Source organism: Balearica regulorum, chromosome 20 (genome assembly GCF_011004875.1).
Source record: "Balearica regulorum gibbericeps isolate bBalReg1 chromosome 20, bBalReg1.pri, whole genome shotgun sequence".
Taxonomy (NCBI): Eukaryota; Metazoa; Chordata; class Aves; order Gruiformes; family Gruidae; genus Balearica; species Balearica regulorum.
In genome coordinates, this window is record NC_046203.1 from 7606654 (window position 1) to 7618980 (window position 12327).

At 36.8% G+C, this 12327-nt stretch overlaps 1 protein-coding gene across 8 annotated transcripts in view; it reads left to right on the forward strand.

Moving 5' to 3' along the window:
* Positions 1–12327, forward strand: part of CDK5RAP2 (CDK5 regulatory subunit associated protein 2) — an 82514-nt gene that overhangs the window by 31340 nt on the left and 38847 nt on the right. For all 8 annotated transcript variants that reach the window (XR_012838523.1, XM_075772894.1, XM_075772889.1 and 5 more), the window contains 5 exons: positions 504–601; positions 3568–3698; positions 5285–5400; positions 6900–7028; positions 11599–11694. Coding sequence is in view for 7 of the 8 variants with exons in the window: in XM_075772894.1 (XP_075629009.1) it covers positions 504–601; positions 3568–3698; positions 5285–5400; positions 6900–7028; positions 11599–11694 (570 nt within the window). In the remaining variant the exon portion in view is untranslated. The remainder of the gene's footprint in view (positions 1–503; positions 602–3567; positions 3699–5284; positions 5401–6899; positions 7029–11598; positions 11695–12327) is intronic.

A 12327-nucleotide genomic window follows, 5' to 3' on the forward strand; every position in this document is an offset into this window, starting at 1 on the left:
TTTGTTCAGAAATGGAACAGAAATTTGCAGAAAACTGTCCCCCAAAGAAAGATAATTTTATCCAGAGAGGACTGTTAGGACAATGTTCTAAAATATGTGCTTGGAGCTCAGGCTTGTCTACCTTCCCTTCCTTCCCCTTCTCTGAAAGAGCTACCTGCCAGGCTGTTCCTGGGGTCTTGAGTGGTAAACCTTGGAAGTGAGGATGCTTGGGTTGGGGGAAAGCTTTTTAGGCTGTGATAAAAATGATGACACACTGGTTAGCTGTGTGAGTCATGGTAGGTAAATAGTGGAACAGTATTTGCCTCCTTTAATAATAGCTTTCTTCAAGTATCATGAACAGTTTCCAGATTCATATTAGGCTTTGGAGGTAGGCAGTCCTGTTCAGCAAATTTGGATTTCTACTTCTTTCAAGTTTTCTTCAGAACACGGGTATACACGTAGTTGTAGACATGCAAACTTAAAAAGGACATTGTAATCTTAGTTATGTTCTTGTTTTAATTTAGGAAAATAAAGAAGCTGAATATGAAAAGCTGATCCTTGCTTTAAGAAAGGAACAAAATATTTATTCTACACTAGTGAAGACCTTCAAAGAATCAGATAGGTAAGTACTTTTTCTATTTTGGTGGATAATCTAAACTCAAAGGGCAAAAGTCAGAATTTGTGAAAAAAGGTGCAACTTAACTGGAGTGGTGATTATTTTGTACTGGCCGTTTGTTGATAAAGCATAAACTAGCTGTAGTCGTCTCCTTAATAGAGAAATAGTTTTGTAAGTGAGATTGTTATCTAAATTACTTAAATGTTTCTGGAATCTCAGATGAGCCAGATTTCCATTCAAGTACCAAAGTGAGCAACTAGATTTTCAGGATGTACGTGTCCTGTGTTGGAATATAGGGGAAAAATAAAATTGCAGTGAACTTTTAGGTGCTGGACGATTTGCCATGGTTTACTCCTAAAATACAGATAATGCTTATCTTAAAAGTGGCACTGTGAGAATTTTGATGAGAATATAAGCCAGTAAAATTTTGGAGAAGGTTAAACAAAACAGAATAATTGAAGTTTGCATAGTATGCTTCCAGTGTAAAGCATTCAGAAGTGTGACAGGAGCAAGTGTGTTTTAACCTTTTAAAATCAAAGAACTCAACATTTTAGAAAGAAATCTGTGGCCTACTTTGCTTCCTATTATCGCTTGGCAGTCGAGGAGGAGACGTTATGATAAAGTAAAGAAAATTCTTAGCCTTTAGGTAAAATAAATTTAAACATTTTATAAAAAAAATAATTTTACTGTTATAATTCTGTATGTCCTTATTAGGTATTGGCAGCATTTGAGTGCCAGATCCTGGCTCTTCCTCCCTGAAGGCAGTGGCTTGTACCTGCCAACTTTATGGGGATGTGTGTTTGTATTTTGCAGTTGGTTTATAGACCACTAGCTTGGAAACCATAAAGTGAGTAGCACTAAAGTAGATGAGATCTGGTATTTGAATTAAGCGCATTAATAGTAATGCCATCTTGTGCTTGGCCACAGCTCAGAAGCTCTTTTAGATATGAGAATCTTTTTCATTAGAAATAGTGATAGAAGTCAGATTATGAGATTATTTCTTATCTCTGGGAAAAGAGCAATGGCTTTTGTGATTTTTCTATTGAACAATCGCTGAATGAAGGAAGAAGCCTGTTTGTATGGAGGGTGTGACCTGCCACTGAAACACCTTCTTGTGGGTAAGGGGATTGTCAGCACTCTGTATCGTAATGAAAAGAAATAACATATCTCTGATGCTAATTTTTCTCAGAATCTCTTTCAAACGAGGAAAATTATAACCATAGTTACAATCATTAGGGTAATAGGAGTTTTGCAATTAACTGTTTTCTTGATATGCAGTTACAGGATGCACAGAGCAGTGCATCTTATGCAGCAGTTTGCAGAGGATGTGCAGTGATTCAACGATAGAGCTGGAAGTTGGAGGCAGATCATCTTATTTCTCCTCCTCGTAGTTTTGTGGGCTGAAATGTGCTGTAAATCTCATCAAGGAAGCCTAGAACCCCCAAAGTTCCAGGGAGCTGATAAACAAGCCCTGCAGATAAATTCAGCTTCCTCATTTGTGTAATTGCCAGCAGCAGTGACATGGATTTTAAGCAAACATCTGTTTTCTTGCTGACGTATCTTCTTTTAGGCATTATTTATTTTAAGCAACCTGGATGGTTATTTTTCAAAATAAGCTACCGGATGTCAGGACCAAGAAATGTCTTGTCTCTCCAAGCGGGGAGTGAATGCTTTTTCTTATAAAATCTTTAACTCATGAAAAGGAGAAAATGTGCTTACTTAGCTTCTAGTAATGTGTTGGTTTGGTTTTATTCTTAATTTTTTGCTGAGCATTTAAGAGAGCGCTCTCTTCAAAGATACTCTTGAACGAGGGAGAATTGGTTAAAGCAATAGTTTCTTGTGCAGGAAACACTGACAACAGCACACTTGTCAGAAGACAGACCGAGAGTCTTTTCATACGTGCTGCCTTTTAATTAATGTGTTTCTACAATATGGTGTTATTCTCACGCAAGTATGATGTGCTGTATGTTCTTATATAGTCTCCTGTGAGATGGATTTAAATTATTTTTAAGGATTCCTGAATTCTCTGGCATTTAGTGTGGTGGATTGGAAATCCTACAGCAGCTTAATTTATCTTAAAGTTCTGAGTGAATTAAATGCGAAAATAAATAATACGAGTTCAGTAACACTTTGTTATTAAACTGTATTTATTTCATTTTATTATAATTTCAGGTTTTAGTGTACTTAAGTCTTTTTGTGAATTGTCTTGTGGATGCTGTTGAAGGGTATGGGGACGATCTAGCAAGGGACAGCTAGAGGTGCTGACACCGTGAGCCCCAGGGGCAGTCACTGAGGTTAAAGTGAGAGCTTCAGTGGCCACCTTGGAAGAAAGCTGCTTAAAGAATTAGTTCACATACAAATTAGCAGTTGTGAATTTTGGCATTTACACCTCATTCAGATAATTGAGACAGTTTGGACCTTAAAAGGTCTTTTTACAGACTGAGGGATAAATGAGGAAATAAAACAGTTATTTGTGTCTGGGTCATATTTTCAATGAAACACGATTTTTAATTTTTTTTCTTACGTGGAGCATTAGAGGATATAGTATAATTCTGTACCAAGGGAACAAAGTTTCCATGGTCACCGTATAATGGAATACACAGAGCCAGCAGTATTATGTGATAATGATATTTTTCTGGCATACTTTTCAGAAGTTAGTAATTTTGATTTTCCTTAAAAAGTATTACACAGACGTTGGCTGGTAGAATATATCTGTCATGTTTAAGCTGACTTACAAGCAGCACAGCTCAAAACAGCAAGAAAAAGATGTATATGTAAAGGTTTAGTCTTGCCTTTCTATGTAGGGATTTGTTTATTCTTATGCATCAAAATGATGTAACTGTGTGATGAAAAGCAGTGATGGATAATGCGAAATTGGCTCTTTGTGGAAGCCCCAATGTATAAAAGATTCTGAGGTGCACAACAAAATGTTTTGACTTGAATCTTGAAGATTTTTTTTCCTCTTTTTTTAGTATAAATAGCTTGCAAACAGAACTGAACAACATTTTCATGTTGCGAAGACAGCTAGAAGACGACGTTTTAGCTAATCGGAATCTACAGAAGGTCTTAGAAGATCAGATTAAGGACATAAAAAAACGACAAGGTCTGTATACATGTGCAGCCCGTCCCTTTTCTTGATCTTCTTGTACAAAAGAAAACTGTTTTTCTTACAGTCAGTTTGCTGTGATGGAGAAGAAATGTTTGAGAGTAGAAAAAGGTGTGAAAAGACTTCTTGTCGGCTTTCTATACTGAAAATTATTTGGGGGGTTTGTAACAGAATGTTTTTGAGCAATCAGGGCATATACAGAGGGACAGCATTTCTCTTTCCATGCAGCAAATGTTAGTAATTCTATGGCAATTCTACTGCAGTGATCATTTCAAGCTGCCTACAATTTTGTACCCATGGAATTTACTGTTTTCTGCAGAAGTCAGAGATTCGTGGCTTTGAATAAATCTGTGGTCATGGGATCACTTTCTGACCGTGGAATGTAATTATTTCACAATACTTTGGTAAAAAGCTTGTGTCTCAGGAAATGGTTAGACTCCTCCTGACAGAAGAAGTATTTTCAGAGATAGAAAAAATATCCAAGGTTTTGTTAGTTTGTGATTCAGAAATAGTAGAGCTTTTAAATATAACTTGTTTTTTAGCTTTTTTATTGTACTTCTTTGGAGATGTTTTTAGTATACATTTAGATAAATAAAAGAATAATTTAAGTGGACATTGTTAAATATAGTTTACTGCATATGTGCAGATCTATCTGGTTTATTCCATAGGGGATATATAAATAACAATAAAGCCTGTTCACTTACCCCTTTAAACTTAGATTTTCCATTTTAGCATCACTCCCTTGACAGCTATGATAAGTGACAAAAGGTAAACTTCTGCCGTTTTAAAGTTTCCAACCTCAAAAGCACAGAGATAGATGATGAGCAACCAGGGTAGGCCAGAGAGTCTTGTGGATACTCCTGGGTTCTGAAGAGCGGTTGTGTTGCGGCTGTAATCATTTGTGAAGCTTTGGGTCCTTGCAGCAGCCACGGGATCAGTGGCAGAGTGGGGAGTAGGATTTGAATGTCTCCTCTTTGTCCTAATTTAGATATGCTTTCTCCCTATCTAATGAGATATATTTACAGAATTAACTGTTATCTATATTGTAAATGAGCAGGTGTTTATTGAAACATAACAAGTCATTCCTGCAGTTATGGAGGAAATGAATAAGTAGCTATTTTCAATTCAATTAATGCAATCTTTTGACCCAAAAGCAAAATGAATTCAGTAACTTTGTCTAACTCAGCTTTTTGCCTTCAGACATTGAGTTCATGTTCATTAAAAAACAGTTGAAACAGAATAACTATCCATGCCTTACTTATCCTTCCTAAAAGTTGTTTCTAATTGTAATGCTAAATATGCAAATTCTAATTCAGAATTACATTTGCAACTCATGCTGATAGCCACAGAAAATACAGCCACCGAAAATACACTGTGTCTAGGTGTCAGAAGCACAAAGAACTATGAGGACAAAATTTGTTCAATTAAACAGAAAACTTATTTGGGGGATGAAACATTTTAACTGGCCTCCCACAGACTTACTAGTAGGTTCTTATTAAAAAAGTCCTATCTTTGCACTTTATGCTGTGTTTTGCTGCAAATAGAGTTTCTGAAATAATTCCTGTCCTTGGTTATTTTGGCAGATGAAACACTGTCTTTCTGTGGAGATCAAACATCTTATATGAGTATCTGTTTAGGAGAGCAAGATCATTTAAGCCTACAGATAGACCATCTGTCTCTTGAAGAACTTAAGAAAAAGGTATTGATCTGTTTTATTATTTACTGTTCTAATGGCTTAATGCTGCGCTGTTTATAGTTTGTGCATCTCTTGCAAAAAGAAGCATTTTCATTATTTAGGTACAGTTGGGTTGTTCTGAAAGGATTTGAAGTTCTCATCCATGTGGTTTGTGATCCACCTTCTATGAACTGTTTATTGTTTGTTACACCACATGAGCTTCACAGTCACCTGAAAGATAGGTGGCTTGCTGCAAAAGTTTTATGGTAGTTAAGACACCTGGATTCAAGTTTCAGACTCAATACCATATTTCAGTCATCATGAAGTATACCACCTCCAAAGAAAAGTTTTTGCATTAAGTATCCTGCAACATGTATTTCATGCACCTTTATTAATCATGAAGGTGATAGTGGTGTCTATAATTTATACTTTATAGCACACTCCATCCCAGGATTTGCAAATCTTTTGATAAGTATGGTGTGTTATAAAATAAGCCCAAGGTAAGTTAATATTGTCTCCATTCTACATAAGGAGAACTGAAATTCAGAGAGGTTAAATGTGCAGCCTATTGTCATATAAATCAGTATTGGAGTTCAGAAACTCTTCTGACTCCTCATCATGTGCAGTGACTTCTGGTCCATGCACCCAGAATTATTTTGAATACGGTCATTTGGGAGTGAACATAAGCAAAGTGTTATATTTCTTATGGCCAGCTGAATTGTAGGCAGGTGTTCTAAATCTGGAGGTGGGTAATCTGAAGGAAAGACGTTTGCCTTACACTGAACAGGTGTCAGTAAAATCAGCCCCAGATTGTGTCCCAGTCCCGTTCTGGGGTTATACCACTTTTATCTCTGAACATGTTCCCTTCAGTAGGTTCAGGGACACTTGTTAGCAAAAGACGTTTATAAACCATTTCTTACTTGTAACAGGGTTTGTATGCCTGAAAGCTGATCTAGTTTTTCCAAAGATATTAATTGGTCTAATAAGAAGATTTCACTTTCTTCTGCAAACATTGCTGCCTTGATACACTACATGAGTCTGTGACAGGAATGTGTGTTCAAGAGCTTTGAACATGATTGTCCATTCAGATTTTGTATCTGTGAAAGTACTCGGAATGGTAATGGCTTATAAAGGGTGTTTGAGACGGAAGAACAGATTGTTTCTGAATGCTATTGTTTCTCTGTAATACTGCTTTCCCTTCCAATAAAATGTTTCTTCTCAAATCAGCCTGTTGGTTTGAGGTGCCCTTGGATTTCTTCTTCCTACTGAGTTGTGAAACTTGATACCTCAACTTAATAACATGGCTCGAAACTACAGTCTTACAAGTTAAGATGTCTTGAACACTAACTCACATATATATAATCATGTTGTCATACATAGGGAGATTGCCTCGTGAACAGATAGAGAACCCCTGGCTTTCCAACTCTGCAGTTTAGATTTAGCTGGAGATTTATATATCGTCATTTGTTTTCATACTAGTATGGATGTTACCAGTTTGGCTTGTTCTTCCTTTGGTTATTTAGGTTGCTGATCTTCTCTTGATGGTTAAGGATCTGCAGTCAATTAATCAAGAACTTAAGAAAAACCAGCATGGGCTTTGTACAACAAATTCTCATGGGAAGGAAGCACTAAAAATATTAAACCACAGTGAGGTAGGTTTTTTGTGTTAAAGTAGTAAATTTGACTCTCACATCTACTATACCGTATGGAATCACTTACATCAGTGCAGAATGAGTATAAAACCCTTGGGGCTTAGGATGCTAATTCCTTATAATAACTTTTTAAAGTAATGATGTAAACACCTTTAAGATGTTAGCACAACAGAGAAACAGCCTAATGCAAGCACTCAGTGATGTGTCAAGTTGATTTTAAGGAAACAACTTACACATTAAAATATTAATTCGATCTATGATATATTTGTTTTGCCATGTGAAAGGGGACAAAATAGTTAATGTTACAAAGAAAGCAATATCTTATATAACATTTTAGCTGTTACTGACTGTCTGCTTGTCTACTGTTCAAGAGTCATTCTCACGCTGTGTCTAATTCTGTAAGAGCCTAGTTCATATCTCCTCTGCATCTATAAAACAACTAGGGTTCACCATAGCCAAAAAAGACAAAATAACACTTTGGGTTACTTAAACATGTCGTTGTTCCTTCATGTAGAATACAGAAGTATATGCAGTGGTAGATTGCTGAGAGCTGCAAGGAAATAATCATTGCTGGATGCTTCATTTTTGCTGAAAGCTAAGTCTGCTTTTAGCTGTGCGGAAGAAGAGGTCTTGGCAAAATACTTCCGCTGAGAAGTATTCTGGGTGCTGGGTCCCCATGTGCGGGGTTTTATGTGTGAATGATGAAGGATGTTCAGGAGGCTCTGGTAGATTCTAGTGAACTTTCTAGCTTGTTGTATAAACTATTACTTGAAATGTAGCTGGTAGTACTTTTCTGTATATTCTGTTGTAGTTTTTGCTTTCAGTTACGTTGTTCTTGTGCACCATATAGTGAATAGGAAGGTAAAAATATAAAAAGAGTAGTGATGGTGTATTAACTTTCTGAATTAAACTCAAAAGAGCAAAAAATTAGGAATAGTTTGTATCAGTTATGTGTAGGGATTGCCTAAGTCTAGACCAGGACTGTGGTATTGATGATTTTTCTGCAGGACAGTTTATTCTGCAGGACTCTGGAAAAGGTCGTCTTTTATGGTATGTGCTTCAGATGCACTGGGAGCAATGATCAGAAGTCACTGATATTCTTGCTTTTTCAGTTTTAAGACATACTCATGTTACCTTTAATTGAAATACATTTTAAATTATAGATTGACCTTTAGGGGTGCTGTGGCTTTTATTAAAATAATGAATTTACATGTTACTGTAATATGCTTGCATGAAAAGCTTGTGGGCAATCTGTTCCAGAGTGCATCCACTTTTCGATAGATTACTATTTCTAGCAATTTGGCTCATCACCCTGCAGAGGGTGCTGCACCCCCACTGATGCCATAGTTTATACCAAAGGAATTTGTCTCCTGTGCTGAGATTATCATGACAAGATGAAAAGAACATATAGGGCTTAACATATACTTAAGAAGCTGTGTATGTGAAATTCGATGTAGAATGACAAAGCTTGTAAAATACAAATAAACCTCAAAATTCAGGTAAAGGAAGTAGGAAAGTAAAATATGGTATTTTAACCTGTGCTGGAATGATAATAGTACTATGGAGCTCAAAAGTGAAAGGATCTGTAATTAAAAGGTTTTAGTTTAAAAGGTGAGATTTTATCGGTCCTGACTGTAATTGGCAACCTGGATTTCGGGTTATGGATTGTGACAACCGTGTGGTTTTGCATATTAATAACCATTGTCAAAAAAACTTAAGTTCTATTTTTTTGTCTGTATTTTGGGCTAGAATTTGTTGGCAGATCGTGCTGAGGTGGCACTAACATATGTGCTATAAGAGGAATCTGGACAGGCACAGGAAAATGTATCCTTCTAAGGTTCTTAAAATGAACCCATCCTTCTTTCCCTTCACAAAGCCAGAGCACAAATGAGATGAATCTGCATGTTGGTACCTCTGCAGGGCATCTCCCAAAGGTCTGACAGCCCCTACTACTCTGTTTCTTGGCTTCGTGTTTGGAAGGGAGGGAGAAGGAGGAGAGAAAAAGGTTGTTTTTGTACTGTCCTCTGAACATCTGCTTTCTCTGAGAGAAGCAGCCTCAGTGATTTCAGCCTTCAGGGCTCCAGGGATCTTTGCAAACCAAGCATATCAGTGGTTCATTTAGGAAAAACATTCTCAAGGTTTTCAGTCTCCAAGGAAATACTTTAAACAGGCAGCTTATTCTTGGTTGACTTTTTTTCTGGCCTTAAGACACTTATTTTCTTTTAATATTTTGTTGAACATTAAGTTGTATTCCTTGGAGCACAGAAAGTTTCTTTTCAGCCTCTCAGATGTAGATCCATAGGACCAGGCTCAAACTGCAGTCATTTGTTCTAATAGTGTGCCATAATCTGTTGGTCTTGTGTAATAGTTTCATTCTAAGAAGCATCACTTATTAAGGCAAATACTGGCCCGGGAAAAGCAAATACTGAAAAATGGTGAGTCATAAAATGCAGTTGCTTTGGGTACGTAAGTTATATGTGCGAATAAGTTTAATTTTAATACGCAAATACAGGGTTTGACCTGAATCTACCTGTGGAAGATTAAACCTTAACAGGATTTTTTAGAATAGCTAACATTATTGACTTTTGACATCCCACGATCACAACAAAAAGACACTTTTTTGTAATGCGTGCCCTTGCTATATATCACAATCCTACCTGTGTCTTCCTCCAGTTTTCAGATTGTCTTTATTTTGTGGTGTTCTAGAAAACAAAGTCTGAGTGAAATACCAAGATAATTCCAACACAACTCAGAAGTTAGTTTTCAATATAGATTTCTGACAGTGAAATGCAAATATATTGACACACTGTGCCGTCTGGTTCCTACCTTTTAAAATTCATCCTTAAAACCATTAGAGTTGCTTATACTGCTAGGGATGGGAAGATAAAATGCTTTTCTCATTTATTTCAAATATATATATATGCATACATTCCGTGCATACTCAATTAAAAAAATCAAAGCCCACACATGCATTCAATTCCCAGTGTTCTTAGGAAGCAAAAAGAACACCTCTTGCAGAATCCTGTTTGTCTGCGACTGGACTGACATGCTGTGAGCCAAGACTTTCCAGCATGTGATACTGGGGAAGCAGGTTTTTCTTTTTATGTCATAAGCTTCAGCACTGCGCTGTATATCCATTGAAGCTGTAAATATCACATCCACGACCCCTAGACACCAGTTTCTTTCCTTCCAGTCTGTCATCTGAATCTCTGTACCTGTAATCTCAATTTTCTGTAACTATGCTCAAGATTCTGCTTTTCTTGTCTTACGGTAATTTTTCTTCAGCCCAAGTCACACCAAAGTATGACTGTTACACACAGCAGTGGTATATTATTGCCACAAGTGCTTTAAGACTAAAATTTGAATGTAATACAAGTTTGATTCCACTGTGCTGTAACTTACCTATGGCATATTAGTCACAGCGTTGTTGATATTTACCATCACTCTCGCACATTTCTGCTATTTAATGAGGTTCTAGCAGCAAAGATCTTAAACATCTATCTTTTTCTATTAGATTGGGAAACGTTGCTATAAACCAAGATGATATAAATGTCCAATCTGGTCTTATCATAGGGGAGTGGTGGAATGTGGTAGCTGCAGGTCACTTTTGATGGATCCCAACGTGGGATGAAAGACTGTCCTTTTACTCAGGTTTTTTTCTGGCAGGCTGTGCCATAATGTGGCTACTGAATATAATAATTCCTCTGTTGTCAGAGGAAACTGAGTAGAGGAGGTGAGTTGTAAGCAAGATGAAAATATTCTCCGTGAGCTGTGTGTGAATGAAGCTCATGCAGTAGTGGTCTTCGCTGCCATTAAGAGAGGAGCAACGTGTGGGTCCCATCCCTTGCCTGCAGATCTGTTACTGAGAGGTAGCACCCTGCAAACCAAAGGGGATCTGGTCTTGCTGTCAGTTATGCTGATGTCAGGAACTTGGGTTCTTCTACTAAAAAAGCTGAATCTTCCTCCTCCTCTTTGCTCAGGAAATATTATTAATGGGAGATGGATGCGGTTCTGAGGCAAATGGGGAGAAAAAGACGATTTGGCACCATTTGCTACAAATCTGCAAATTTAGGCAAGACAAAGCAAATTGTAATCTTCAGTGTTAGTATATATCTTTTTAGTGTATAGCAAGCTGCATGTGCTTTGTTGTAAAAGCATCTATTTCTTGGATGCTGGAGAAGAGCCTAAATGGTGTAGAAAATGAAAATAAATTCCTGAATTTGGAAAATAAAATAGGCACAATGAGAACACGACTGAAGATAGGGGTCCTTTGCAAGAAGAGGTTAAGTGATTTGTATATTTTTTGTAAATTCTCAGGGGAAAGGGCTAAATAAAAATGAAGCAATGTGTAAGATAAAGTTGCACTGTATTTAATATGAATCGTTCCTGGGTTTTATATTAATTTTCTTTGATCTTGGTGAAGAAATCTAATTCAGTGTTTGTTACTTTGTATTACAGGCTTTATTTATTTTTCTTTTAAGACATGTCACTGACTTATCTATGCATGTTTCATATCACAGTATTATTTTTTTTTGTGCTCCATTTTCACATCATTCCATACTTTGTGTAGTGTCTTGAAACAACAGAGGGGCCTGGGATGCAGACTGAAGATGGTGACAATGACAGGAAGATGCAGAACAGTCAGATTTCTGAGAGGGTCAGCCAGGTAGGACCCCGCTCTGGGTACATTATGTTACAGTACTCTTTTCTCTGCATGCCTTTCAAAAGTCTTATTTTCTTAGAACACAAAGTCTTTTGCAAACAAGGCATACTTTTCTTGGTATTTGATTTTGCTTTCAACTAATTGTTATCTTAAAGAGTTTCTGAAAGCTTTTTCCTATATTTTTCTGCTGCTAGGGTTTTGCAGTCAAGATAGCTTTCATTCTGGTCCTTGTTTTCTCTTGTTTGAGTATGCATAATCTTCCTTAATGGGGATGACAAAAACTCCCCTGAAATTATGTTTCTTTACATACATACACACTGAACTTCAGTCTCCATTGCAGTCAGGCCTGTAGTACAAAGTGTATGAGATTCACTTGATACTATGATTGAGGAAAAAATACTGTAGATCCTTCTTCAGGGTTGAAATACTTGATGTCTTGGTAATCTGTTGACTGCGTTTTCATACGTACAGGAATCTGACATCCTCTTATTCTATTATTCAAAAGCGATGTAATATAAAGCATCATGGAATCATGAAATAATTCAGGTTGCAAGAGACCTTAGAGGATAAAAGAGTGCAATTAAAGTTGAACCTTTCTGGTTTAAGGATTACAACATGCTAACATATGACACAAAA